The 23,870-nt window shown below is 37.9% G+C and overlaps 1 protein-coding gene across 14 annotated transcripts in view; it reads left to right on the forward strand.

Moving 5' to 3' along the window:
* The window catches only part of UNC80 (unc-80 homolog, NALCN channel complex subunit), a 228,521-nt gene that overhangs the window by 9,172 nt on the left and 195,479 nt on the right, over window positions 1–23,870 (forward strand). For 13 of the 14 annotated variants that reach the window (XM_055290458.2, XM_063645667.1, XM_055290465.2 and 10 more), the window contains exons 5-7: window positions 6,531–6,654; window positions 10,081–10,154; window positions 14,294–14,433. In XM_055290458.2, the coding sequence (XP_055146433.1) occupies window positions 6,531–6,654; window positions 10,081–10,154; window positions 14,294–14,433 (338 nt within the window). Of the gene's footprint in view, window positions 1–6,530; window positions 6,655–8,472; window positions 8,580–10,080; window positions 10,155–14,293; window positions 14,434–23,870 lie in introns of those variants that run through there. The other variant, XM_055290470.2, reaches the window with a different exon arrangement.

The raw sequence follows: 23,870 nt of genomic DNA on the forward strand, positions 1-23,870 counted from the left end.
GCTACCGCCTTACATCTTTCATTTGCCTGCCATTATCAGGCTCTGTTGGAGACTATGGTCTTTCCTACCCATGTAAACTTCCCATCACCAGCACCATTAACGTCCTTTAATCCCTATGCTTCTTTGCAGTTGCCTTTCATGACTCCAACTCCAGATCAAGACCAAAATTCACATTTTCTATCCCTACTCAGAAATCTGCATGCTGCTGGGGAAACCACACAACCATTCAGACTAATGTTTCTGCAACGCTGTGGTCTCTAAATCCAATGTGCTGCGCTGCCCCGCTTGTCAGTCCTTTCCTTGATTTTCCCCCTCAGGTTCCCACTCAGCACTTAGTGCTGCAGGATGGGGCTTGTATAAGACATGGTGCTATAGGAGGCATGGGAGGCCAAAATTTAATCAAAGCATAAACCCATGCCTCCATATCCTCACCTCCCATTTACTTACTCTTCAATCTCTTATTCTTGTTTCTATTTGCCTCTATTATGCGACAGAAAATTTTCACTATCATTTCTAATTTTTACAACTACCCACAGGGATGTGTGTATCTTTGTCTCCATTTTACCAAAAGGGAAATTGAGGTCCAGAGAGATAATAGTAAAGACTGTGAGTAAAAGATAGAATTCAAACCCAATCCTATCTGATTTTCTACAAAACTACACTGTTTTTTAGGTTTCTGTACCAGAGTTGTTTTTTTTTCCACTCAGGTCATGAACAACTTCTGAGCTGTTGAATCTAATCTCTATTTGGAGCCCTCATTTCATTAAACCTCAGCTGCATTTAAAACTACCATCATGCCCTCTTCTTGAAAGGTTCAATTCTCCTGATGACACCACACCCTTCTGGTTCTGTTTGCATCTCTGACTCTGTCTGTTCTATCTCTATTGAGAGCTCATCTTTTTTGTCTGCCCTTTTAACACTGGGGTTCCCCAGAGATGCATTCTTGACACTTTGTTCTTCTCACTCTCCTTTCTGCTAGGAAGACTTCCTCCGGCTTCATTTACCATGTGTGTCCTGCAGGCTGAGATCACCTAATTATACATTTCAAATCCAGGCTCCTATCTTTGCCTCTAGACCAGATTGTCAAATGACTTTTCCAAATAAATAATCCATGGGAAATTCAAACTTCACCTGTAATGAGCCCCATCCCTAGATTCTATATTTTAGATAATGGATGTATTCACAAAAACTCAAACTACCTTTCACTATCCCTCATCCTTACTTGCAACATTCCACTAATCACAGAGTCCTACTCATTTTTTCTCCTAAATATTTCCCAAATTTATTACATATTTTTCATCCCTACTTACTACTTTAACCCAAGCTTGTATCGTATCTTACATGGACCCTTTACTTGGGCCACTTTCTAACTAGATTCAGTCTCCTGGCTTGTCTCATAAAATCTAACCTCAACACCAAGGTGACCTATCAAAAATGTAGGCAATATCACCAACATACGTAAAATAATTTGTTAATTTCTCACCATACAGAGAGCACAACTCCAGCTTCTTAGTCTGGTAAACTGGGCCCTCTATGACCTGTCTGACTACTTCTCCTGTCTGTGAACTCCAGATGTTTGAAGTCTCCCCAAGAACATAACATACTTTTTTTCAGATCTTTTCTCATGTTGTTCTTGCTGACCAGAATGCCCTCATACTGCAGTTCTCTTTCTAGAAAACTCCTACTTATCCTTTAGGACTTCATTTGAGATCCATCTTTCCCTTTTTCTCTATTTCCATAATATTCTAGGTACAGCTTTATTGTTATACTTTGTTTATTATCATCCCTTTATGTGGCTTTCTCCCCCACTAGATTCTAAATGGTCTGTTTGTAGGAATTATCATTGTACCCATGGTAGCTAACATAGTATCTGTGTTTAATAGGTATCTAATTAATATTAAGTGAATAAATTAGTTCACTAATTTGTAAATAAATCTAATATAAATGACTCATCCTTTTGTAACACAGTGTATTATTCAATGCATATTTTATAGTTTTTAATTTATAATTCACTCAAATAGTTTATATAAAATTCATAGTCTGAAAATCCTGTTTAATATATTATTCATTTTAGACCAAATTTGATTTTATCAGTGAAAAATGGTGAGTATTTGTTAAACTAAGTCATCTTCTTTAAATATGGTATCAACATTGTCATGATTTTGTCACATTTACTTATTTTTTCAACAAATACTTATCAAGTGCCTGCTATATGCTAGCTACTATTCAATGTGCTGGAGAAACAGCAAGAAATAAAACAAAAAGCAAGCCCTTCAGGGGATTTTTACAAATCCATATGTGTAAAGTAAACAACTTTAAAATGGAACTTAAAATAATAGTTGTTTCTTTAAATCTCTCTAAGCTACTAGTAAATACATTCAGAATTGCTTTATGACATCCTGGAAACAGATTCTCAGTGAAAGCAAGAAAAGCATCTGAAATGTGGGGATATTGCCTCTACGTGTACTTACACTTCTGGCTTTTCTCAGGACCCTTCTAGACTACCTGCTTTACAACTCTTTGAATGATAAAGAGTGTCCTCTCCAGTTAATTGAGTTTCTGCTTGTGTATGTATACATAGCATTGTGTGTGCCATTAAAATAAACTCTAGAAGAGACATTAGAGGTGCAGAGTTTATACATTTATCCAAGTTAGGAAGACTTACAAAAGAAGACACCAACGCAAGAGAAGACCACAGGTGCTGCAGGCATTCAGATCTGAAGAGTGATTGGATTTATTTGGAGAAGGTAAAACATGTTCAATTAATGAACATATTAGTTTGATGTTGTATTGATGCTCCAGGAAATGCACAGAAGAAGGAGATCTCAACTTGTATTCAAGAAATATACAATCTACTTGGAGATGTATCAAGTAAAACAAAATGATGACCATGACCGTCAGTGAGTGCTGTGTCATGCTAATAGAACAGATGTTAAAGCCCAGGATTTCAGTACAAGAGAGATCACTCCCTGCTGCAGTTTCCACTGGAGTTTTCAGGACATAGGCACGGGCAAGGACTTCATGTCTAAAACACCAAAAGCAATGGCAACAAAAGCCAAAATTGACAAATGGGATCTAATTAAACTAAAGAGCTTCTGCACAGCAAAAGGAACTACCATCAGAGTGAACAGGCAACCTGCAAAATGGGAGAAAATTTTCGCAACCTACTCATCTGACAAAGGGCTAATATCCAGAATCTACAATGAACTCAAACAAATTTACAAGAAAAAAACAAACAGCCCCATCAAAAAGTGGGCGAAGGACATGAACAGACACTTCTCAAAAGAAGACATTTATGCAGCCAAAAAACACATGAAAAATTGCTCATCATCACTGGCCATCAGAGAAATGCAAATCAAAACCACAGTGAGACACCATCTCACACCAGTTAGAATGGCCATCATTCAAAAGTCAGGAAACAACAGGTGCTGGAGAGGATGTGGAGAAATAGGAACACTTTTACACTGTTGGTGGGACTGTAAACTAGTTCAACCATTGTGGAAGTGATTGTGGCAATTCCTCAGGGATCTAGATCTAGAAATACCATTTGACCCAACCATCCCATTACTGGGTATATACCCAAAGGACTATGAATCATGCTGCTATAAAGACACATGCACACGTATGTTTACTGCGGCACTATTCACAATAGCAAAGACTTGAAACCAACCCAAATATCCAACAACGATAGACTGGATTAAGAAAATGTGGCACATGTACACCATGGAATACTGTGCAGCCATAGGAAATGATGAGTTCATGTCCTTTGTAGGGACATGGATGAAACTGGAAATCATCATTCTCAGTAAACTATCGCAAAGACAAAAAACCAAATACCGCATGTTCTCACTCACAGGTGGGAATTGAACAATGAGAACACATGGACACAGGAAGGGGAACATCACACTCTGGGAACTGTTGTGGGGTGGGGGAGGGGAGAGGGATAGCATTAGGAGATATACCTAATGCTAAATGACGAGGTAATGGGTGCAGCACACCAACATGGCGCATGTATACATATGTAACAAACCTGCATGTTGTGCACATGTACTTAAAGTATAATAATAATAATATTATAATAATATAATAATAATATATTATATATATAATATATATTATATATAATAATAGTATATAATAATAATAATTTTATTATTATTATACTTTAAGTATAATAATAATAAAATTAAATTAAATTAAAAAAAGATTTCTCACGACAAACATGGAAAAGGACTGAACTCAGAAACTAATAAATCATTAAAACCAGGTCAATTGAGGTTTGGCTTCCTGTATGTGTAGAGACAAATCTGATAAGATTTGCTTAATGTTAATTTCCTGCTTATACATACAATACCATGCAGACTTACTCGTGTCCATTCCAAGGGAATTTGGGTTACTCTTCTCTTAACTCCACAGCTGCCTGTCTAAGTGCTTACTCGGTATCTCTAGCTTAATGTTCAACAGGTATCTCAAACTTAACATGTCTAAAACTAGGCTTCTGAAATCCCCAAACCTGCTCCTCCTTCATCTCACCTATCTTTCTTAATTGTGAAGCCAAAAATCCTTGACATCTTTTTCTCTCACTCTCCACTTCCAGACTATTAGCAATTTCTGTAAGCTGTATCTTCAAAATACATTGAGAATCTACCACTTCTCATTTTGCCCTCTATTAGTACCCCCATCTAATCATCTTTCACCTATATAACAATAGCTTCCAAAATAGTCTATTCTTTCACTGTTGCCCTTTCTCAAACAATTCTCAACAGCCTGAGTGAACCCATTAAAATATACATTCAGTCATGTCACTCTGCTACTTGAAACCTTCCAGTGGCTTCCCATCTTAATAATTGCTGAAGTCCTTATCAAGACCTATCAGGCAGTATATTATCTGGCACTCAATGACTTCTCCAATTTTATTTTTTTTCTACTTTTCTCACATTCACTTGACTGTGGGCACACAGTCTCTTGGCTATTTCTGAACACACTAGGCACACTTAGGGCCTTTGTGTTTGCTGTTCTTCTTTCATGGAATACTTTTCCTGGAGATAGCTACATGACAGCTCCTTCATTTCATTCAGAACTTTACTCAAAAGTCACTTTCTCAATAAGGCTTCACCTGATCCTCTGGTCTAAAATGACAACACTTTGTCTGACACAGCCCTTTACTTCCTCTCTGCACTATGAACAGAAATTTTTGTATGCCTCGTTCACTGTTGTATTTAAAACCTAGAATAGTACCGGGTGTATGGTAGGTGCTCTATAAATGTTTACAGAATAAATGCAGAATGGATTTAGCCAAATGCTTTATGTGCTTTTCTAATACTTCCACAGGGAATTCTAGAGACTTTCCCATCGTGGGAACTGTGTGGCTCTGTTGCCAAGTGGTGTCAGAATCCCAGTCTAGCTTTTAGATTTCTTTTCACTAGGTACAGTTGCTTTTCTTTTTCTATTTTTCCAGTTGCTTCTGAGTTCTTTTCCTTCTATCCCAGTGGTTTTCAACCTCAGCTATGTGTGTGAGTCATCGGGGGATCTTTAGAAAATCTCACAGGATTCTAATTTAATGGGTCTGGGTAGGAGAGGTAAGTGATACCTGGGCCTCTTAGATTTAAAAGCTCCCCTGGTGATTATAATATGCAAGCTGGGGTTGCAAATCACTGCTCTAAGTGAGTTCCTGGGTCTCAGATGTATTCATTAATCTGTGATCACTTTCTCTGCTTCTATCTTTACATTGTTTTGAGAGACTGAAGTGTTTAAGATATAATCTCAGAATGTCATGTATTTGTACTTATACAATATGATAGCAGAGGATATGCTCTTGAAAGATACTTTAAATCGTAGATAAATTGAGCGAGCATGGGTTGTAAAGTCAGCCCTATTCAGCAAGTATTTATTGAGTATCTGTTGTGCACCCAGTTCCTAATGCTATGTTAAACATTGTGATGATGCTCCGGGCTGAGAGGGAAGGAGAATGCTTGATTTATCCTTGCCCTCAAGAAATTAAAGGTTGTTAAGAAGACAACATTACAAAATAATACACTGTGAAGGGTCAAATTATATGTGTCTGATTCCCTAAAATGTAAGAAAAAAGATGGACTGGACAATAGAATGTCAAAATAGCCAGTATCTGAGTATTTTGCCTTATGAGGGAGAAATAAGGACAACTAAATAATTAAGAGGAATGATAATAATAACCAAAGTGAAGAGATCTGCCAAGACTCCGGAAATAAACAAGTTTCAATCACTGCAAACACAAAACAATAGTTTGTGTATTCCATGCTTTGCCCAAAGCTATGTTTTGGTTGGTCATTAATTTTGGATAAAGCAGACAACTGGGATTTTCTTAGTAATTGCAGTGATAACTTTGGGTCATTGGTTTACTCTAGAAACATTCGTCTCACTGATGAGAGAAAGTTTGGCAGATAAACACTGAAAATAACCTTGTGAGTGATGTTAATCCTTGCATTGATTGGTCCCTTTAAGCAGTTGTTACATGTCAGTTATTGGACATAGATCTTCTCTTCCCCCCCTAGGAATCTGACCTCACCTTCCGTCTGGCCAGTGGGCTTGTTATATGGCAGCCCATGTGGGAACACAGACAGCCCGAAGTCTCTGGCTTTACTGCACTAGTGAAGCCCATCAGGAACATCATTACAGGTTTGTAACTTGGACACTCAGTGGGACAGTATTAGCAGATTCCCTCACACATAGTAGTTAGAGTGATGGGATAATTTGCCCCTAAGAAGTCAAAAAGAAGCAAATATCTACATGTAGTTATTTAAGTGTCCTGCTATAGGGCTTATTCACATGAGGAGAAACTACTCTGAATCAAGAGCATGGACTTGGGGCAATTCGTTTAGACTTCCTGTGCCTCAGCTTCCTCGTCTGTAAACGGAATTTAAATATCATATTAATACTACTTACAAGATTGTTATGAGGAATGGAGCTAATATATGTAAAACTGCTCAGAAGAATGTCTGGCACATAGTAAGTGGCAGCTGCGATTATTATTATCATTATTATTACTATGTTATCATCATCATCATGGTAAATGGGGCAGGGGCTCCTTAACAAAATCGTCTTAGTGTTGTATTGTTATCAAAGCATTTCTCTTCAGGAATTGTCTAATGAAATAGTCCCATTGTTCAATTGTAGAAAGAACACAACATCATAGATTGAAAAGTGCATAGCAGGCTCACACTATCTATCTCCAAATCTCTAAATCTATCTCTTACTATGTATATAACCTAACTTTCCTAAGCATTTCCATTTATGTAAAATTGAGGTGATAATGCCACCTTATAGGGCTTTTTAGTAAGAAGTAAATGAGAGTGCATTAAGTGCCTGCTTTATAGTAAGTGCTGAATAAATTATAGTCTTCTATTCCCAACTCTATTTTTAGCATTAATAATAAAATTTAAAAAGAAATAAATTATGTGGAAAATCTACAGAAGCATATATATATATATATATACCTATATATTTTTAAAATACACCACACACACATACATATAATTTGCTTAATTCATAAGGATTTTGTGCAGACAATGGGCAATCTTTTTTATTAACATATAAGCTATAATTTAACACATATATAAAAACTACTAAGAAACCATGTCCCTGCATGGAAGTACTTGGGCTATTTACCTCACCGTCCTTTTGTTTCTGGATGATATTCACAGTGGGTTTATTTTCTCTCTGCCTGATGGACTTGAAGCAGTGCCCAGCATCTGAGGGGAAATTAGACTCAGCTTAGACAGCATAGCCAGAAGAAAAAGCAATGGCACATGGTGATCTTGATAAATCACCTTCCTTCTCGGCACCAGTTTACTCACAATTTGAATGAGACGTAGCCATCTTAGTTTCCCCCTGTTCCTGGTCCTCAGATAAAGATGTAACTGATTTGAATTTTACCTCCAGGATAGCTTTATGTAATAGTTAAAGCACAGACTCTAAAGTCAGTCTGGGCTATAACCTTCATGCAAGGGTCAAGTGACCTTGGGCAAGTTTAAGTCACTGTGTCTTAGTTTCTTCCCCTGTAAAATTGGCATAATAATATGGTAGTATTATTGAGTTATGCGCCACATAACAGCATTTTGGTCAATGACTGTGTATACAACAGTAGTCCCATAAGATCATAATGGAGCTGAGAAACTCCTGTCACCTAGTGGTCTCGTAGCCATGGTAACATAGTGCAAGGAATTACTCATGTGTTTGTGATGCTGGTTTAAACAAACCTACTGCGCTGCCTGTTTTATAAAAGTATAGCCCATACAATTATATACAGCACATAATACTTTATAATAATAACCAACGAGTATATAACTGGTTTATGTATTTACTATACCATACTTTTCATTGTTATTTTAGAGTATATTTCTTCTACTCCTACTATCTATTTTTATTATTTTTAAAAAGTTAACTGTAAAACAATCTTAGGCAGATCTTTTAGGAGATGTTGCAGAAGAAGGCATTGTTATCATAAAAGATGACAATTCCATGTGTGTTATTGCCCCTGAAGACCTTCCTTTGGGACAAGACATGAAGGTGGAAGACAGTGATACAGATGATCTTGATGCTGGGTAGGCCTAGGCTAATGTGTGTGTTTGTGTCTTGTTTTTAACCAAAAATAGGAATGCCTGGCACATAGTAAGCAGTAGCTGCACTTGTTTTAAAACAAAAAAGTTGGCTGGGCGCGGTGGCTCACGCCTGTAATCCCAGCACTTTGGGAGGCTGAGGTGGGTGGATCACCTGAGGTCAGGAGTTCGAGATCAGCCTGATCCACACGGAGAAACCCCATCTCTATTAAAAATACAAAATTAGCTGGGCTTGGTAGCATATGCCTATAATCCCAGCTACTTGGGAAGGCTGAGGCAAGAGAATGGCTTGAACCTGGGAGGTGGAGGTTGCGGTGAGCCGAGATCGCACCATTGCACTCCAGCCTGGGCAACAAGAGCGAAACTCCATCTCAAAAAAAAAAAAAAAGTTTAAAAAAAAAGTATAAAATAAGTATATAAGTTTATAAGTATATAAAAAGCATAAAATATACTTTTATACTTTTTAGTACATACTATACATACTACATACTAGTATATATAATAATATATACTATAAAATATATTAAAAGTATAAAATACAAAAAATATACAAATAAAAGTAAAGTAAATATATAAATTTATAAATATATGACTATATTAAAAAGCTTACAGAATAAAGTTATAAAGAAATCAAATATTTTTGTGCAGCTATATTATGTATTTGTTTTAAGCTAAGCATTATTACAAAAGACTCAAAAAGTTTAAAAAACTAAAAAGTTTATAAAGTTATAGTGAGCTAAAGTTAATTTATTATTAAAGAATAAAAACTTTTAAAAAATAAATTTAGCAAAGACTTCATATTCACTCACTACTCACTCACTGACTCACCCAGAGCAACACCCATTCCTGCAAGCTCCATTCATGGTAAGTGCTCTATATAGGTGTATAATTTGTTATCTTTTATACCGTATTTTTACTGTATATTTTCTGTGTTTAGATACACAAATACCATTGTGTTATAAATGCCTACAGGATTCAATACAGTAACATACTGTACAGGTTTGTAGCCTAGAAGCGCTAGGCTATGTCATATAGCCTAGATGTGTAGGTGGCTATACCATGTAGGTTTGTGTAAGTAAACTCTATGATGTTTGCACAATGATGAAATTGCCTAACAACACATTTCTCAGAACGTATCTTTGTCCTTAAGTGATGCATGACTGTATATGTAAAATGCTTAGAGAACTTTGCATGTATTAGGTGCTGAGTAGGTGTTAACTATTATTGTTATTTTTAGTGTTGCCAACTTTTTAGCACCTTAACGTACTGAGTCAGACTGAAGAGATGAAAATCTACATTCATAACCAAAAAATGCTAAGATTTTTGAATTGGTTATTTGAGTTTCTCTTACAATATGCGTTAATGTCTTCTTTTAAAGTAATAATGTTCTATTAAAATAGCTTTTCTATTTGAAAATGAAATAAACTTATGAAATAAAAAGAACTTACAACCTTATAAAACGGTGGAACTTCTTTCGTCTTTTCAGCTAAGAGAAGTTCTCCTATCAACAGTCAAAGCCGGACCTGTGAATCACCAAATCAAGACGCAAGACATTTAGAGGTTAGTTTATTATAATCATAAGAAGAAGGGAGGCAGAAAGTCCTTGGACATAGTGTAGTGTGAAGGGAAAGACATGAGTTCTGGAATCACTACCAGGCTCAAAGCCACTCCTCCTTTCTGAATGTGCAACTTTTAACAGCTTCAGGTTTTTTATCAGTTGTGTATGAAAATTAATTTTCTGTATCTCCCCAAAGCGTGGAGGTGTGGAAATAAGACCATATACGACTAGTATTTTATCTCGGTGGTTAGTGTGTAATGAGTTGTGCTTTATCTCAATGGCTAACATGTAACACTCAATAAGTGTTAGTTATCATTACATTCCAGATTAAATAACATATCACCTTGTTCTCAATTACGGAATCCCCTAATGCTTGTTAAGTAACTCTAATGTAGGTAGAATAATGCTGCCAGAGGTCAGAAAGAGAGAGTTGGAAGGAGTTATACGATAGTCCTACCCCTTAAGGAATCTAAAGTTTAATGAGGGGTCAAGACTAACCCACATAAAACAGAAGATGCAAAATATGATATAAGATTCAAAATGTAATTCAGTACAAATTTGTCACGTTTGATCAAGAAAAGAAAGAAATGAAGGCCGGAGTAATTGAAAGCTACATAGAAATCGATACTACCATTAACTTATGGCATTAATTGACCTGCTTTCACTTTCAATTCAACATGTGCAAAGTGAAATTTGCTGCCTTCCATCAAAATTGGATCCTCTTTCCAACTGTTATTACTCAGGAAGATTATCACCCTTTTTACCCTCCAACCTGGAAATTTTGGAGTCCTATTACATCTACCATTTACTGAGCAATTACTAAGTACAGATGCTGCGATTTATATGCTGTAAGATGTATATATTTTTCACATTTAACATCTTTGAAATTGAGTATGCTTGACAATCTTTGGCCTCTTATGATCTCCCTACTGGTAGCTGTCTTGATATGGTTGTAATTCTTGTGCAGCATGAATGGTTGCAATTCTTGTGCAGCATGAATTTGGTCATTTCCAGCATCTAAATTTGCATCATCAGGGTAGGTGGATTATAAGCATACGTCAGAGGGAATAGTGGAGCAGTATTTTAAGAGATAACACTCTTGATACAGAGGAGGTTATTCTTTGGAAAAACTCAAGTATTAACAATTCTGGGTTGAAAATTTTAAATGTGAAGAAGTTTTAGGAATACCTACACCAATTTATTTCACTTATACTTTCCTGTTACATATACACAGGATGGAAATATAATTAAAAAGCTGTGCCTAAATAAATGTAAAATAGCTCTTTCAACTAGTATAAAATAAAAAATCCTCAATGATAGAAGTAATATGTCCTAGTTTAATTAACAGGGTTTTTTTTTCTTAATGTTACATAAAATAATGGTATGTCTTCTAAATGATGACATCTTAGATACAATGAGATACATACATCTCATATTATGTTATACTTAATCCTCTCGATTTGATTTCCTGCTAAGTCTGTCTTCTTTTTGTTATGTTGCTCAGATGTTTTCTTTATTCTTTATGCCCACTACTATCCTCTAAATCCAGGCCCTCATAACTAAATTGCAGCTGAACCTACCTAATTGAGTTTTATACTTCTAGACTTTTCTTCTTCACATAAATACCATTAATAATTCCTGACTAATTTTCCTAATACATCATTTATTTATTAACTCACCATTCCACATAAGGCATTTTATGCAAATGCCATCTTTTGTCATGTCCCTTTCTCCTTAGGAACCTATAGTGGATCCTATTGACTGTCACTGCAAGATCAAATTCCTCTCCCTGTTTTTTTTTGTGCCTCCCACCACTTGGCACCACCTTTGTTAAGTGACCCTGTCTCTGATTATCCCTTCAGTCAGTTATCTATTGTCTCTAACTTACAGTGCCTGCTCATTTTAGCCTCCAAATCCTTGCTCAGATTGTTTCCTCTAACTGGAATCTTCTCTTTCCTTCGTCTAAATTTTATCCTTTTAAGGACCAATTAAGATCTCAATTCAGGCCGAGGCAGGCAGATCACGAGGTCAGGAGATCGAGACCATCCTGGCTAACACGGTGAAACCCTCTCTCTACTAAAAATACAAAAAGATTAGCCAGGTGTGCTGGTAGGCGCCTGTATCCCAGCTACTCGGGAGGCTGAGGCAGGAGAATGGCGTGAGCCCAGGAGGTGGAGCTTGCAGTGAGCTGAGATCGCGCCACTGCACTCCAGCCTGGGTGACAGAGCAAGACTCCGTCTCAAAAAAAAAAAAAAAAGATCTCAATTCCCAATTCCCCCTAAACTCTTGTCTAATTAGTCTAAGCCTGCACTGTCCAATATGATAGCCTCTAGGCCCATGTGGCTATTGAACAATTGAAATACAGCTAGTCTGAATTGACAGTGTAAAATGTACATCAGATTTTGAAAGTGTAGTATAAAATAGAATGTAGACTTGGCGCAGTGGCTCATACCTGTAATTCCAGCAATTTAGGAGGCTTAGGCAGGCAGATCACTTGGGCCCAGGAGTTTGAGACCAGCCTGGGCAATATGGCAAAACTCTGCTCCTACTAAAAATAGAAAAATGAGCAGGACATAGTGGCACATGCCTTTAGTCCCAGCTATTTGGGAGGCTAAGTGGAGAGGATCACCCGAACCTGGGACATGGAGGCTGCAATGAGTCAAGATCACACCACTGCACTCCAGATTGGGTAAGCGAGACCCTGTCTTAAAAGAAAGAAAGAAAGAAAAGAAAGTAAACATCTTAATACTTTTTTTGTTTTGTTTTGTTTTTGAGACGGAGTATCGCTCTGTCACCCAGGCTGGAGTGCAGTGGTGCAATCTTGGCTCACTGCAAGCTCCGCCTCCCGGGTTCATGCCATTCTCCTGCTTCAGCCTCCTGAGTAGCTGGGACTACAGGCGCCCACCACTGCGCCCGGCTCATTTTTTGTATTTTTAGTAGAGACGGGGTTTCACCATGTTAGCCAGGATGGTCTCGATCTCCTGACCTTGTGATCCGCCTGCCTCTGCCTCCCAGAGTGCTAGGATTACAGGCATGAGCCATCACGCCCGGCCCCATCTTAATACTTTTTATATTGATTCTATGTTGAAATGATAATTAGGGGTTAAAAAGAATATATTATTATAAACAATTTCACCTGTTCCTTTTCACTGTTTTTAATGTGGCCTCTACAAAATTTAAAATCAGATATGTGGCTGTTTGTGGCTTGCATTATCTTTCTATTGGACATGCTTCTCTGACCTATACTTACCTGTCTTCAGACATAACTGTAAGCTCATGAGTTTAAGGGTCAGATTCATCTAATTTTTTAAATCTCTCAAATCACCTAACATGAGGCACAGATAGTATGCTTATGCTAAAGAATTTTATGGTCAACTTCAGAAGACTTAATTCATGAAATTTCTAACTGTATTTATCTCTCTGTCCATCATGATTGAATAATGCCTTATTTTGTGTGTAAAAATTAAAATTGTAAGGGCTAACCTTCCAGATAGATTGTTGAGAGTCTTTATACTTTAGTAAAGAATTTCACCTATAATGCCTATGGAAAACTATCTCACATTGCCTGGGCAGAATTACATTAATCAGCTAAATGTAATTAAAATAAGCTACCTGGTAACAGAACTGCTGAATGTGTACTTATAAATCAGAATAAAGGTCATTCTGTCCGATTAGAAAAGTGTATTGCATCTCTGCATTGAGGAATGAAGAAAAAGTTAACCTTGCACTTTTGTTCTCATGTTCTGGCTTCACTTTGATTAGCTCCTACTAACCTGGTGCTTCTATTTTACCTCATGCTTCTATTCAGTTCACCTTGGTATGATGAATTCTTGATGTGTAACTCTCCTGTAGATACTGGGTATGGAGATGAAAAAGAAATTAAGAATAAAATGAAATAAAATACATGAAATTACTTTGCCTGATGCTTGAAATGACACAGGTGATCCCTAGAAGTCTGTTTCTATTCTCTCTGAGATGAAGTTAAAATTCCTTGGCCCATAATATCATAATTAACTATAGTGAAAAAAAACCCATGTATGGAACCATGTGGTAATATGGTAGCTAATTCTAGATGATATAGCTACAGGAGAAAACCAAAAACAAAAAACAAAACCTAATCTGCTATCTGTACCTCCAAAAGGGACTCCAGGTGGTTTGTGAAACATTCCAGTCTGATTCCATCTCACCCAAGGCCACCATTTCAGGCTGTCACCGAGGAAACTCCTTTGATGGAAGTCTGTCCTCCCAAACTTCCCAGGAAAGAGGCCCATCACATTCCAGGTACTTGATTGCAATGTTAGGGACAAAATGTGTCACTGGTCACCAAAAATCAAATATGCATTTTTAACTACTTTGATAGCCTCTGTTCCTTAAAATATGTATTTGGATAATATATGTATACATTTTCTTGGTCAAAGTATAATTAATAATTGTAGAAATATGCTATGAATGGCTCTCCTTTAAACAAACTAGGGCGAAAGTGGAAAGATGCTTCTGATTTAATGAGATGTCTGAATTAGGTGTTACTTAAGATGTTTAAGTGCAGAACTCAAATGATGCTATCAGAAGATTATGTTGTAGAGATGTTAAAGATCTGTTTTAATATATAAGGATATTTTATACCACTAGATCCTTGTATTAAAATTAGTGCTTCTAAATTACATAGGAATTTAAAAGTCTATTCTTTGTAAATATTCGAACTCTACCCTTGTTATTTGGTGTACATAGTGAATTTGCTTACAAACACCTTCCCCAAAAACAAGAAATAGTCTATTTCTTCTTATTCCCTGTTGAAATTATGGACACCTGGAGTCATGAGGTTTGACACTCCACCTATGGGGCAAGAGCTCCTAATACCATTTGTATATCCCTACTTTCAAATAAAATTATAGCCTAGTAATACATAGTATTTTTAAAGGGAACATTTTTAAGACTAGTTTTATTGAGGTGTAACTTATATACTATAAAATTAACCTGTTTTAAGTTTACAGTTTGATATGGTTTGGCTGTGCCCCACTAAATCGCAACTTGAATTGTATCTCCCAGAATTCCTGCGTGTTGTGGGAGGGACCCAGGGGTAGGTAACTGAATCATGGGGGCTGGTCTTTCCCATGCTGTTCTCAAGATAGTGAGTGAATCTCATGAGATCTGATGGGTTTATCAGGGTTTCCACTTTTGCCTCTTCTTCACTTTTCTCTTGCCACCACCATGTAAGAAGTGCCTTTCACCTCCCGCCATGATTCTGAGGCCTTCCCAGCCATGTGGAACTGTAACTCCAATTAAACTTATGTTCCCAGTTTGGGGTATTTATCAGCAGCATTAAAAGTAACTAATATAGTAAATTGGTACCAGTAGAGTGGGGCATTGCTGAAAAGATACCCAAAAGTGTGGAAGCAACTTTGGAACTGGGTAACAGGCAGAGATTCGAACAGTTTGAAGAGCTCAGAAGAAGACAGGGAAATGTGGGAAAGTTTGGAACTTTACCTAGAGACTTGTTGAATGGCTTTGCCCAAAATGCTGATAGCGACATAGATAATAAAACCAGGCTGAAGTGGTCTCAGATGGAGGTGAGGAACTTGTAGGGAACTGGAGCAAAGGTGACTCTTGTTATGTTTTAGCAAAGAGGCTGGTGGCATTTTGCCCCTGTCCTAGAGATTTGTGGAACTTTGAACTTGAGAGAGATGATTTAGGTTACCTGGCGGAAGAAATTTCTAAGCAGCAAAGCATTCAAGAGGTGACTTGGGTACTGTTAAAGGCATTCAGTTTTAAAAGGGAAACACAGCATAAAAGTTCAGAAAATTTGCAGCCTGACTATGCAACAGAAAAGAAAAACCCATTTTCTGGGGAGAAATTCAAGCCAACTGCAGAAATTTGCATAAATAAGGAGCAAGGAGCCAATGTTAATCCCCAAGACCATGGGGAAAATGTCTCCAAGCCATGTCAGAGACCTTCACAGCAGCCCCTCCCATCAAAAGCCCAGAGGCCCAGGAGGAAAAAGCAGTTTCGTCAGCTGGGCCCAGGGTCCTCATGCTGTGTGCAGCTGAGGGACTTGGTGCCGTGGGTCCCAGCTGCTCCAGCTGTGGCTGAAAGGGGCCAATGTACAGCTCAGGATGTGACTTCAGAGGGTGGAAGCCCCAAGTCTCAGCAGCTTCCATGTGGTGTTGAGCCTGCAGGTGCACAGAAGTCAAGAATTGAGGTTAGGGAACCTCCGCCTATATTTCAGAAGATATAGGGAAACTCCTGGATGCCCAGGCAAAAGTTTGCTGCAGGTGCAGGGCCCTCATGGAGAACCTCTGCTAGGGCAGTGTGGAAGGGAAATGTGGGGTTAGAGGCCCCACACAGAGCCCCTAATGGAGTGCTGCCAGGTGGAGCTGTGAGAAGAGGGCGACCGTTCTCCAGACCCCAGAATGGTAGTTCCACTGACGGCTTGGATCATGCACCTGGAAAAGCTGCAGACACTCAACACCAGCCTGTGAAAGCAGCCGAGAGGGAGGCTGTACCCTCCAAAGCCACAGGGGCGGAGCTGCCCAAGATCATGGGAACCCACCTCTTGCATCAGCATAACCTGGATGTGAGGCCTGGAGTTAAAGGAGATCATTTTGGAGCTTTAAAGTTTGACTGTCCCGCTGGACTTTGGACTTGCATGCCCCCTGTAGCCCCTTTGTTTTGGCCAATGTCTCCCATTTGAAACGGCTGTGTTTACCCAATACCCATACTCCCATTGTATCTAGGAAGTAACTAACTTGCTTTTGATTTTACAGGCTCATAAGCGAAGGGACTTGCCTTGTCTCAGATGAGACTTTGGACTGTGGACTTTTGGGTTAATGCTGAAATGAGTTAAGACTCTGGGAGACTATTGGGAAGGCATGGTTGGTTTTGAAATGTGAGGATATGAGACTTGGAGGCGCCAGGGGTGGAATGATATGGTTTGGCTGTGTCCCCACTAAATCTCAGCTTGAATGGTCTCTCCCAGAATTCTCATGTATTGTGGGAGGGACCCATGGGGAGATTATCAAATCATGGGGGTCAGTCTTTCCTGTACTATTCTCATGATAAGTCTCAGTGAATTAGTCTCATGAGATCTGATAGGTTTATTAGAGTTTTCTTCTTTTGCTGCTGCTTCATTTTTCTCATGCTGCCACCATGTAAGAAGTGCCTTCCACATCCTGCCATGATTCTGAGGCCTCCCCAGCCATGTGGAACTGTAAGTCCAATTAAACCTGTTTATATTCCCAGTTTCAGGTATTTCTTTATCAACGGCGTGAAAACAAACTAATACACAGTTTAATGATTTTTAGTAAATTTACAGAATTGTGCAACTACCACTACAATCCAATTTAAGAACATTTTCATCATCCAAAAATGTCCCTTGTGCCCATCCCTTGTGTCACTCCCATTCCCACACCCAGTCCCAGATAACCACTAATATACTTTTTATTTCCATTGGGTTGCATTTCTAGACATTTCATATAAATGGATTCATACAGTCTGTGGCCTTTTGAATCTGGCTTCTTTCACTTAGCATAATGTTTTTGAGATTTATCCACATTATGGCATGTATTAGTAATTCATTCCTTTCTATTGTTAAACAATATTCTTCTTTTTCCTTTATTTCTTCTAAAAAAACAAATAAAAAATGAGACACGTGCAGAACATGCAGGTTTGTTACATAGGTATATGAGTGCCATGATGGTTTGCTGCACCTATTGACCTGTCCCCTAAGTTCCCCCACCTCACCCCCAACCCCACCACAGGCCCTAGTGTGTGTTAGTCCTCCTCTGTGTCCATGTGTTCTCAATGTTCAACTCCCACTTATGAGTGAGAACATGTGGTGTTTGGTTTTCTGTTCCTGTGTTAGTTTGCTGAGGATGATGGCTTCCAGCTTCATGCATGTCCCTGCAAAGCACATGATCTCTTTCCTTTTTATGGTTGCATAGTATTCCATGGTATATATGTACCACATTTTCTTTATCCAGTCTATCATTGATGGGTGTTTGGGTTGGTTCCGTGTCTTTGCTATTGTAAATAATGCTGCAATAAACATATGTGTGCATGTGTCTTTATCTTCCTCTGGGTATATACCCAGTAATAGGATTGCTTGGTCAAATGGTATTTCTGGTTCTAGATCTTTGAGGAATTGCCATGCTATCTTCCACAATGGTTGAACTAATTTACATTCCCACCAACAGTGTAAAAGCATTCGTATTTCTCCACAGCCTCACTAGCATCTATTGTTTCCTGATTTTTTGAAAATCGCCATTCTGTGTGAACCCGGGAGGCGGAGCTTGCAGTGAGCCGAGATTGCGCCACTGCACTCCAGCCTGGGCGACAGAGAGAGACTCCATCTCAAAAAAAAAAGAAAAAAAAAAAAGAAAATCGCCATTCTGACTGGCATGAGATGGTATCTCATTGTTCTCATTGTGGTTTTGATTTGCATTTCTCTGATGATTAGTGATGTTGAACTTTTTTTTCATATGTTTGTCAGCTGTGTACATGTCTTCTTTTGAGAAATGTCTGTTCATATCCTTTGCCCACTTTTTGATGGACTTGTCTGTTTTTCTTCTTGTAAATATGTTTAACTTCCTTGTAAATTCTGGATATTAGACTTTTGTCAGATGGGTAGATTGGAAAAATTGTCTCCCGTTCTGTAGGCTGCCTGTTCACTCTGATGATAGTTTCTTTTGCTATGCAGAAGCCCTTTAGTTTAATTAAATCCCATTTGTCAATTTTGGCTTCTGCTGCAATTGCTTTTTGCATTTTAGTCATGAAGCCTTTGCCCATGCATGTGTCCTGAATGCTACTGCCTAGGTTTTCTTCTAGGGTTTTTCTGGTTTTGGGTTTTACATTTAAGTCTTTAATCCATCTTGAGTTAATTTTTGTATAAGGTATAAGAAAGGAGTCTAGTTTCAGTTTCCTACATATGGCTAGCCAGTTTTGCCAGCACCATTTACTGAATAGGAGATCCTTTCCCCATTGCTTGTTTTTGTCAGGTTTGTCAAAGATCAGATGGTTGTAGATGTGTGATGTTATTTCTGAGGTCTCTGTTCTGTTTCATTGCTCTATATGTCTGTTTTGGTACCAATACCATGATGTTTTGGTTACTGTAGCCTTGTTTGAAGTCAGATAGCATGATGCCTCCAGCTTTGTTGTTTTTGCATAAGATTGTCTTGGCTATACGGGTCTCCTTTTTTTATTTTTTATTTATTCATTTTTATTATTATTATTATTTTGAGATGGAGTCTTGCTCTGTCGCCCAGGCTGGAGTGCAGTGGCATGATCTTGGCTCACTGCAAGCTCTGTCTCCCAGGTTCACGCCATTCTCCTGCCTCAGCCTCCTGAGTAGCTGGGACTACAGGCACCAGCCACCACGCCTGGCTAATTTTTTGTTTGTTTTTTTTTTTTAGTAGAGACAGGGTTTCACTGCGTTAGCCAGGATGGTCTTGATCTCCTGACCTTGTGATCCGCCCACCTCGGCCTCCCAAAGTGCTGGGATTACAGGCGTGAGCCACCGTGCCCAGCCTACTGGTCTCCTTTGATACTTCTTTGATACCATATACAATTTAAAATAAATTTTAAATTTAATTTATTTTAAATTCATTATTTTATTTTTAAAAAAATAAAATAAGGTTTTTTTCTAACTCTGTGAAGAATGTCAATGGTAGTTTGATGGGAATAGCATTTAATCTATAAATTACTTTGGGCAGTGTGGCCATTTTCACAATATTGATTCTTCCTGTTCAGGAAGATGGAATGTTTTTCCATTTGTTTGTGTCCTCTCTTATTTCCCTGAGCAGTGGTTTGTAGTTCTCCTAGAAAAGGTCCTTCACATCCCTTGTTAGCTGTATTTCTAGGTATTTTATTATCTTTGTAGCAATTGTGAATGGGAGTTTGTTCATCATTTGGCTCGCTGCTTGCCTATTGTTGGTGTAAAGGAATGCTTGTGATTTTTGCACATTGATTTTGTATACTGAGACTGCTGAAGTTGCTTAGCAGTTCAAGAAGTTTTTGGGCTGAGATGATGGGGTTTTCTACATAAAAATCATGTTGTCTGGACACTTGAGACAACTTGACTTCCTCTCTTCCTATTTTAATACCCTTTATTTCTTTCTCTTGCCCTATTGCCCTGGCCATAACTTCGAATACTATCCAATACCATGTTAAATAGGAGTGGTGAGAGAGGGCATCCTTATCTTGTACCAGTTTTCAAAGGGAATGCTCCCAGCATTTGCCCATTCAATAGGATATTGGCTATGGTTTGTCATAAACAGCTCTTATTATTCTGAGATATGTTCCATCAGTACCTAGGTATTGAGAATTTTTAACATGAAGGGATGTTGGGTTTTATCAAAGGTCTTTTCTGTGTCTATTGAGATAATCATGTGCTTTTTGTCTTTGGTTCTGTTTATGTGATGAATTATGTTTATTGATTCGCATACATTGAACCAGCCTTGCTTCCCAGTGATGAAGCCAACTTGGTCATGGTGGATATCTTTTTTGATGTGCTGCTGCATTTGGTTTGCCAGTATTTTATTGAGGATTTTTGCATCAATGTTCATCAGAGATATTAGCCTGAAATTTTTTTTTGTTGTGTCTCTTCCTGGTATTGGTATCAGGATGATGCTGGCTTCATAAATGAGTTAGGGAGGAATCCCTCCTTTTTAATCGTTTGGAATAGTTTCAGAAGGAATGGTACCAGCTCTTCTTTGTATTTCTGGCAGAATTCAGCTGTGAATCCATCTGGTCCTGGGCTTTTTTTGGTTGGTAGGCTATTAATTACTGCCTCAATTTCAGAGCTTGTTATTGGGCTATTCGGGGATTCAACTTCTTCCTGGTTTAGTCTTGGTAGGGTGTATGAATCCAGGAATTTATCCCTTTCTTCTAGATTTTCTAATTTATTTGCATAGAGGTGTTTATAGTATTCTCTGATGGTAGTTTGCGTTTCTGTGGGGTCATTGGTGATATCCCCTTTATCATTTTTTACTGTGTCTATTTGATTCTTCTCTCTCTTCTTCTTTATTAGTCTAGCTAGTGGTCTATTTGTTTTGTTATTTAAAAAAAAAAAACAGCTCTTGGATTTGTTGATTTTTTGGAGGGTTTTTCATGTCCCTATCTCCTTCAATTCTTCCCTGATCTTAGTTATTTCTTGTCTTCTGCAAGCTTTGGGATTAGTTTGTTCTTGCCTTTCTAGCTCTTTTAATTGTGATGTTAGCATGTCGATTTGAGATCTTTTTAGCTTTCTGATATGGACATTTAGTGCTATAAATTTCCCTCTTAACACTGCTTTAGCTGTGTCCCAGAGATTCTGGTATGTTGTCTCTTTGTTCTCATTGGTTTCAAAGAACTTCTTGATTTCTGCCTTAATTTCATTATTTACCCAGCAGTCATTCAGGAGCAAGTTGTTCAATTTTCATGAAATCATGTGGTTTTGAGTGAGTTTCTTAATCTCGATTTCTAATTTGATTACACTGTGGTCTGTGAGACTGTTTGTTATGATTTCAGTTCTATTGCATTTGCTGAGGAGTGTTCTACTTCCAATTATGTAGTCGATTTTAGAATAAGTGCCATGTGGCACTGAGAAGAATGAATATTCTGTTGATTTGGGGTAGAGGGTTCTGTAAATGTCTACTATGTCCACTTCATCTAGAGCTTAGTTCAAGCCCTGAATATCCTTGTTAATTTTCTGTCTCATTGATCTGTCTAATACTGACATTGGGGTGTTAAAGTCTCCCACTATTACTGTTCGGGAGTCTAAGTCTCTTTGTAGGTCTCTAAGAACTTGTTTTATGAATCTGGGTGTTCCTGTATTGGGTGCATATGTATTTAAAATAGCTCTTCCTATTGAATTGTTCCCTTTACCATTATGTAATGCCCTTCTTTGCCTTTTTTGATCTTTGTTGGTTTAAAGTCTGTTTTATCAGAGACTAGGATTGCAACCCCTGCTTTTTATTTTTTTTGTTTTTTGACGGAATCTTTCTCTGTTGTCCAGGCTGAAGTGCAGTGGCACAATCTCGGCTCACTGCAATCTCTACCTCTTGGATTCAAGCAATTATCCTGCCTCAGCCTCCCGAGTAGCTGGGATTACAGGTGCCTGCCACCACGCCCGACTGATTTTTGTACTTTTAGTAGAGACGGAGTTTCACCATGTTGGCCAGGCTGGTCTTGAACTCCAGACCTTGTGATTCACCCACCTCGGCCTCCCAAAGTGCTGGGATTACAGGTGTGATCTACCGTGCCGGGCCAATCCCTGCTTTTTTTTTTTTTTTTTTTTTTTTGCTTCTTATCTGACTTACCTTTTCATTTGATAATTTTTAAATGATCTACCTCCAACTGGTTAGAATTAGGCTACATGGGTGCATTGTTTTTGAAAGATTTCTTAGAATTGTTTAAAGCACAGTCATATGAATACAATTTTTTAACCAAAATACTACTATCTTGTGCTTTAAAAAAATAATATGTAAATAATGTATATGTCTTTGTGTCTTTCTTTGGACTTTAAAAGCAAGTGGCCCAGTTGAATAATCTTCTGCTGGTAGAGAATATGAAATTTTGATAGCAACTTTGGTTGTGTAAACAGGGTTGTTTGTATTTATCCACTGATTTACTGTCCCAGGTCGATGGCGATAAGCATTTAAAATTATATAATATAGATGGAATCTTAAAAAGTGTTGAACTTATAGAAGTAGAGTAGAATGGTAGTTATCAGAAGCTGGGAGAGGGGGATGGATGGGGAAAGGGAGATGTTGATCAAAGGGTATAAAATTTCAGTTAGATGAGAGGAAGGAGCTTTAGTGATCTATTGCACAGAGTGATGACTATAATAAACAATCAAGCATTGTTTATTTCAAAATTACTAAAAGAGCAGGTTTTAAATATTTTTACCACAAAAAAGTATATGAGATGATGATGAATCTGTAACTTAGTTTGAGTTAATCATGCCATAATATAAACATATATTAAAACATCACATTGTACTTCATAAATATATATTATCCATCAATTTAAAACAAAAATTTGATAGTTAAAAATTGTAAAAGTAATATGGAAGGAACTCTGTGAGGATAATCAATCCCATCTCCTATAACTTAGCTGATGTACTAACAACTTTAAGCAATGATCAATTTAGTGCTCCCTCATGAAGCTTGTTTTAGTTTTAGGTAGCTCTGTTTAGTGGAATGTCCTTCTTATACGTGATCAAAATTTGCTTTTCTGTAGTTTCCGTCTATGGTTCTTGCATTTTTTTTAACTGCTCTGTGACACACATTTATTATCTTTCTATTGTAAGGGAAAACCCAGGCATAACTTAGTTGGATTCTCTGCTTCAGGGTCTTACCAAGCTGAAATCTAGGTGTTGGCATGGACTGCAGTTGCCTCACAGGCTTAACTGGGGAAATACCCAGTTACAGTTTCTCTCAGGTTGTTGACAGAATTCATTTCCTTGCAGTTCTAGGACTAAGGTCCTTGTTTTCTTGCTGGATATTGGCTGGTGACTGGTCTTAGTTTCTGAAGCCTGCCCACAGTTATTTTCCACATGGCCCTCTTCATAAGCTACCTCAAAATATGGCAGGTGATTTGTTCAAAACCAGCAAGGGAGAGAAATCCTCTCTAATTCCAGTCTGCTAATACAGTGTTTATAATGTGACATAACCACAGGAGTGATGTCTCATTACCTTTGTCATATAAGGTAACCTAATTATGGGAGTGACATCCCTTTACCTTTT

This window comes from Symphalangus syndactylus, chromosome 8, assembly GCF_028878055.3.
Source record: "Symphalangus syndactylus isolate Jambi chromosome 8, NHGRI_mSymSyn1-v2.1_pri, whole genome shotgun sequence".
NCBI lineage: Eukaryota > Metazoa > Chordata > Mammalia > Primates > Hylobatidae > Symphalangus > Symphalangus syndactylus.